General features: G+C 44.5%; 1 protein-coding gene across 1 annotated transcript in view; it reads right to left on the bottom strand.

Annotated features, from left to right (window-relative positions):
- Nucleotides 1–2,675, bottom strand: part of DHRS12 (dehydrogenase/reductase 12) — a 45,017-nt gene extending 42,342 nt beyond the window's left edge. Inside the window, exons 1-2 of the mRNA XM_025044785.1 lie at nucleotides 2,616–2,675; nucleotides 628–722 (exon numbers count right to left, since the gene is read on the bottom strand). Coding sequence (XP_024900553.1) covers nucleotides 628–722; nucleotides 2,616–2,675 — 155 coding nt within the window. The remainder of the gene's footprint in view (nucleotides 1–627; nucleotides 723–2,615) is intronic.
- Nucleotides 2,676–6,784: the final 4,109 nt, after the last annotated feature.

Genomic DNA, 6,784 nt, shown 5'->3' with positions numbered 1-6,784 from the left:
CGGAGTCCCGCTGCCCGCGCTCCCGGTGCCCTGCCCTCGCCCCTCGGGAGCCGCCCGCGGTTACATCACCCCAGTTACGTAAGAGTCGGGCCTCTGGGGTTTTTCTTTCGGAGGAGTGCGGCGGGGACTCCCAGCCTGCCCGTCTGCTCGGTACGACGGGGAACGCCCTCCTGTCCCGGCCTTGGAGAGCGCACCCTCCAGCCTCCGCCCCAGGGTGTAGGGTAAGAGAAGGCAGACCCTGGTGGGGGCCGCGCTCCAGGTCCTCGTAGTCACCTTGGACTTGAAACCCGGCTTTAGTACCCATTTGGGGAATACCTGCCTGGTGCGTATGGCTGGGATGCAAAGATGGCACCACAACGCACTCCTTAGAATTTGGTTACCTAGAAAATCATGTGGAATAAAAAGATGAGGCTTACTGATACCAAAAAGATTTCTCCATCTAATGAAGTTATCACAGGGGTCATTGTAATAACTACCATTTTTTAAGTTCCCATCTATCTCATTTCACACAATGCCACCAAGTAACTCAACGGAGGTACATCCCCCCTCTCCAGAAAGTGCAAGGAGTCATGTTGGTAATGTGTACACAATGATACAGCTGGCAAGAGGCAGGGCTAGGTCTCCCACCTGGAAGTAAGTTTGTCTCCCAAGGAGAAGTTTGCCACTAGCTCTGCAACTCCAAAGAAGGGCCCATTTATCTCCTTCAAATCTTTTTCAGCCTCCTAACCCCCAAACCCAAATAAACGTACAGTGTAAGTTTTAAAAAAAAAGTATGATTGCTGTGCCAACCTACACTCCAGATAAGTCATCCAGCCCCCTTCTTGACCCTGTTATGTAGGAATCAGGCATCCCTGTCCACATCTGACCTCTATCCCCACCTCTGGGTTCAGGATGGTGGGTCACTTGATCAAATTCTGTACTGGTTTACCCAACTCGCTCAGAGACTGAGCCACTCTAACATAAGATGTGTGAGAACCAGCTGGTTTAATGGCCTCATTACCTAGGAGAAAGGATAACATTACCTAGGAGAAAGGATAACAGTGGGCGTGCTTTTTTTACTCTAGAATACCTTTTGAAATAAATTTCCCCAGAAGAGCATCGTGAGGTTCCACTGTCTTGCTCTTCTTCCTGACAGAGTGATAAAAGGAAGTTTAAACAAGTGGCATTCTGCAAAACCACCCAGCCTGGCGTGAATTTCCATGCCTGTCCAGTTGGGCTGGGAGAATATTTTAGACACTTTACAGTCACACAGCTGTGCTTTGTACATTCTGCTTTGTGCTAATGATGGAAAAGGTGTCAGTCTGCTCTGAATCTCTCTCACTCCCTCAGGAAATAAGCTTTTGGCTCACAAGGGGCTAAGAAATTGTTCTTAAAAACAGTATCTATTGAGAGCACCAGCAGCACCTCGAAGTAAAAGGGTGGGTAGGACCCCAGCTTTCAGCCTGTCATCTGAACCCGGACATACTGCATAACCATTCAGTCTTAGTTTTCTTATTTGTAGAATGGGAATGAATATGCTCACTTCATGAGGGTGGTTGTGATATTAAACACATTTGAAAAGAGTTTAGCAAATGCTTGGTTTCATATGAGGTAATCACAACATGTTCACTTCCCTCAAGTTTTCTTCTTATTCCTTTCTCCTCCTGCACCACAGCCATGCCATGTACGTTCAACTGATGTTGCATGAGTGCAGGAAGCATGTAAAGTTTATCCTCAGATCAAGTACCCACAGAGTACCTAGTGTAGGCATTATGCACACTTCATAGGAGGTTTTAAGAAAAAACAACCCCATGTCAAAAGAGCTTCCATTCTCCCCTGGATGACACGTAATATATACAGAAAAAGAAACAAAGGTCATAATGGCATTAATGGGAAAAGGCCCTCTTTTAAATAGGAGTTAGCTGAGCTGGATTTTTGTCCTATTTCTACCACTGATTGCCAGTGTGACCCAGGGTAATAGTGATAACATTTATTGAGGGCTTAATATGTGCCAAACATCATGGATTATCTCACTTAATCATTACAATGACCTAGTAAGATTTCTCTCAATATCCCCACTTTACAGGTGAGTAAACTGAGACTTAGAGGAGTAAGTCACTTGGCTGAGATCACAGTAAAGACTCACTGGAGCCAGGATTTGAGCCAGGCAGTATGATTCTAGAATCCACGCCCTTACCCATTGTACCATCCTGTACGGGAGCAAGTCAGTCTCTCTAGACCTCATTTAAATGAAAAAGTGATCGGATTTGTGACATCTGCGCCCCTTCTAGCTCCAACTTTCTATGTCTAATAAGGGAACTATAAAGATGTAAATAAGTTAGGTCCAAGGGGCTTTTACGAGTGACATCCAGAGGGTGTAGTCGCTTCATTTCGTGTGGGTAGAAAACCTCTAAGATATTTCTTATGTGTCCCTGGTTCCAATTTGCCACTTAAAAACCAAACAAAGAAATCATCCTCTAAAGCTTCCTTCCAATTCATTTAGAGCCCCGAAGCTACTTTTGACCAAATCAGAAGGGGAAGCAGAAGGTGTGGACTAAAATCCATGGCTTTCTGCACAACAGATATACATGATGGGAAGTCTGCATACACACACACACACACACACACACACCCACCCAGTGTTTATATCGTCTTCTACCGAAGCTCAGTACCAGTTTCTCCAGCCCAGTTGTCATGGCAACACCAACTGCCAATGAGATCATGGAAGACAAGGTTATAATGGCAGTGGTGCCTTAATATTTTACCTGGCAAAGCCACTTAGATAATAAGGTGAATAACCATAAATCATAAATCTATAGGAAGCCCAGGCACTGCTCATTGTATGCGTTTAGTGTGCACTTAGGGGTAGGGAAGAGGAATGCGAGCGAAGGGAAAGGAAGAAAAAGGAAGGGAGTATGAGGCAGCGGTTGGGGAGGAAGATTCCTGACTCTGATCCCTGTTATTCTTTAGTGTAGATCATGCACGGGTCCTGAGCTTGTCTGTGCACAGATTAAGGAACCAGTCTCTTCCCTTCTGTAACAAGAAGCGGGTGGGGGCTCCCAGCCTTAATCACAAAAGGCTTAGAAGAAACCCGAAGTGACTGTTTTGGGATCTACACTAACAGAGGAGAGAAGCAGCCCAGAGGAAATATACATGGCCGACAACCCACCCAGAGTGTCTTGAGGCCCACCAGCTCTTACAGACTGGCTTGCCCTAGGGCTGTCTGTTGTCCATCTGAACTAGTTCCCTAACGAGGAAATCCATTTGATTTTAGGGTCTCCTTTCTTTCACAGGAAACTAACCACAGTGGGGATCTCTGTTAAGAGCTTTTGGCATTGGAGAGCAGGGGTGAGAGACTCAGTTTACATTGAATATCCTCTTGTACCTTTGAATTTTGTACTGTGTGCATGAAGTACTTACTCAAATAAAAACACATGCAAAGGTCCACCTTTTTTCCCTAGCCTTGTCCACCTTCCAAGAGGAAGACACGGTGGCAGGAAAGGGAGGGCAGTCGTGAATCCTGGGTAGGTCAGCCTCCACTTAACCAAGTGGATGAAGGAAACGATTGCCCACAAACGGGGCTTGTTTTGGTCTGAAACTCTCATGCAGTCTGTTTTTAGGGCTCTCGGTTCAGGCAAGCAGATTCTGTTCTGAGTGCAAAGGCAGCAGTGGGACTCAGGGGCAGGAGTCGTTTGTCTGAGGGGTTGTGTGGCTCACTCTCACCCACTTCCCCACACTGCCTGGTTCCCACTGCTGTCTCGGAGAAGGGCCACCAGTGAGGCAGGAGAGGGTGGCAGACCTAGAGTGGTAGGAACTGGGATTGAGTCGTAAGACCCGCATTCAGCTTTGACACCTCTTCAGAGGAGACGTTTCACCTCGGTTTCCCCTCCACATGGCAGTGTGACTGTCCAGTTCATGAAGTATAGTAGAGAGGATGAATTAAATAAACTTTTCTCTTGTTTAACAAATACTTACATTCCACGTGCCTATGTGCCAAGCAATGTTCTAAGTTTATTTCAAATGAGAAGACTGGGGCTCAGAGAATTTCGAAGGAATGTCCAAGAGCACACTAAAATCTAGAAAGTAGCAGAGCCAGGATTCCAACCTGACAGTCTGGGTCCAGACTCTACATGTTTAACCCCCTTTCTGACAGGACGGGACACTTCTCATGGTGACTTCTCAGTTCTTCTTTTAGTGGTTTCTGAGGAGAGGGAAACTTCTGTTATCTCCTCTCCCTTTTTGTTTGATGGGTTCCTGTGTTCAACTGGGTGGCTAGTAGTTTCCACCAGCATTCCCCCACCCCCAAGCCAGAGGCACTGGGGGACTGAAGGTGGGGCCCTAAGACCTTCAGTCACCTGAAAGTGAGACTGGCTTTTGAGCCTGTGAGCATGTGTGGCCCTCCGTATGCATGGAGTAACCAGGGACTCTGCACTTGCCAGCTATTGCATGCTGGGAGAGTCCATCTGGGGAGGCTCGAAAGGACTGGGGCACATATCATTTTACTTTTATTTTTAATTGTGGTGAAGTACACATAAATTTACCATCTTAGGCATGTTTAAGTACACAGTTCAGTGGTACGAAGTACCACTTAATCACATTGTTTTGAAACCATCGCCACTGTCTACCTCCAGAACTCTTTTCATCTTACAAAACAGAAACTGTGCCTATTAAACATTAACTCCCCATTACTCCCTCCTCCCCACAGCCCCTGGTGACTGCCATTCTACTTTCTGTCTCTACAAATTTGACTACTCTAGATACCTTCTATTAGTGGAATCATCCAGTATTTGTCCTTTTGTGACTGATTTATTTCACTCAGCATAATGTCTTCACGCTTCATCCATGTTGTAGCACATGTCGGAATTTTATTCCTTCCTAAGGCTGCGTAATATTCCACTGTACCACATTTTGTTTATCCATCCATCTACGGAGAGACACTTGGGTTGCTTCCACCTCTTGACTATTGTGAATAATGCTGCCGTGAACACTGGTGTACAAATATATTTCTGAGATCCTACTTTCAGTTCTTTTGGGTATATAACCAGAAGTGGAATTGTTGGATCGTATGGCTTCTATTTTTAGTTTTTTAGGACCTTCCATATTGTTTTCCACACCAGTTGCACCATTTTACGTCCCCACCAACGGTACACAAGAGTTCTAATTTCTCTACATCCTCGCCAACACTTGACATTTTCTTGGGGGATGGGGTTTGTTTGTTTATTTTATAGTTGCCATTCTAATGGGTGTGAGATGGTATCTCACTGTGGTACATTATTGTTTTTTGTTATGTATCTAAAAAAATACTTTTTCTAATTTCTGCGATATCCAGGTGCACACTCCATTTTGTATTCATTGCCTAATATAGCTTAATTATACACACTTTCACACACATGAGATATTGAAAGGATAGTTTGCTTCTTCGGTATGAGGTTTTGTGGATATGCATAAACATAAAACCCAATCAACCTCTTTTCTCTCACGAGCTTTAATCCATTGTTGGGGACAGCTGAGTTTCCCTCAGGTGAGTCACATGGCCTTAATCTAAAAGGTTCTGCAATTAATTTCACAGGGAGTATTGGTTCAGCCCCGCTCATTTCGTTTGGCCCAGGAAGGGGGAAATGACAACCATTTTCTCCAACTGAGCTCTCAGTTGTTCACTTGGCAAAATAAAATTTCAAATGACTGGTTTTTCCATTTTGATTCACAGAAATGGTAGACCATGCCAGTTACAGAGACTGTGCCTATTTAAATGAGTCTTATGAACATTGGTCACTTTTGAGGCAGATCTCTTTGCACTGAAAATGGAAAGACGTGAAATAGTCCGGTTTTTACTGCTTTCAAATGCCATCTCTATAGACTCAGGCAAAGAATGGAACAAGGTGATTTCTAGCAAATGCCCAATGTAGCAAATAAAATTAAATGACTTAGATGTACAGTTTATCTTTGCTGCAGTCTTGTACAATCGATTATCCCTCCCAGCCCTATGGATTTATTTTTTGAGTTTTCATAACATCTAGAAAGTTCAGGTGTTACCATATTCATGTCTCCAGAACACTAACTTATGACAAATTTATGAAGGATGGATGGTTGTCTTTTTGGGTCAGTCCTGGCTGGGCACTCTCGGTCTGTAGGTGTATGCAGCCAACTTAACATCAGTGTAGAAAGTATGCACTCCAGGGCCCTGCCAGTGATTACAATCATGAGCTTCTTATGCTCACTTTCTATCAAAAGTCCAGATGAGGGAAACGATGCCAACAGGGAATCGCCCAAAAGGCATGCAGCGCATCATTTCCTAGATAGCCTGGATGTCATCTCTGAATTAGGCCAGACCATTTAGAGAACAGATTCATGGACCACTTAGGTTGGCCCTGAACTTTTTCCCTAAAATACGCCTTGTCATAAGCATCTCACCATACATAGAGGGGGCTTTAATAAATGATCATTCGAATCTGGCTAATACATTCGTATAGAATGCTGACGATGCACCATTGAATCACTCAGTGTACCCTCTATGAAATATGCACAGGAACTTCAATTCAGACTTAGCCTGTATTTCTTCTGAGGGAAGTGTATTTTTTACTCCATGGAAAATGTGCAACTCATGGCTGATTATCATATTTATCTTACTGCTTTGGTGACAAGGAAACGCAAAGCCACAAATTTAGTCCAGGTTTTAGCAATTATTTAGGATGTATGACTGATACTCTTCATTGCAATAGCGGCAGGCAGGGTGGGTGGGGGACACGTGAGACAGAGCATGCTTCTTCACACTGAAGCAGGGAAAAAATAAAAGAAGCTCTGCTCC

The sequence above is a fragment of the Pteropus alecto genome, unplaced genomic scaffold (genome assembly GCF_000325575.1).
Source record: "Pteropus alecto unplaced genomic scaffold, ASM32557v1 scaffold413, whole genome shotgun sequence".
NCBI classification, from domain to species: domain Eukaryota; kingdom Metazoa; phylum Chordata; class Mammalia; order Chiroptera; family Pteropodidae; genus Pteropus; species Pteropus alecto.
Note: the sequence above shows the minus strand (reverse complement) of the source record. Positions and strands in the feature narration are given on the sequence as shown.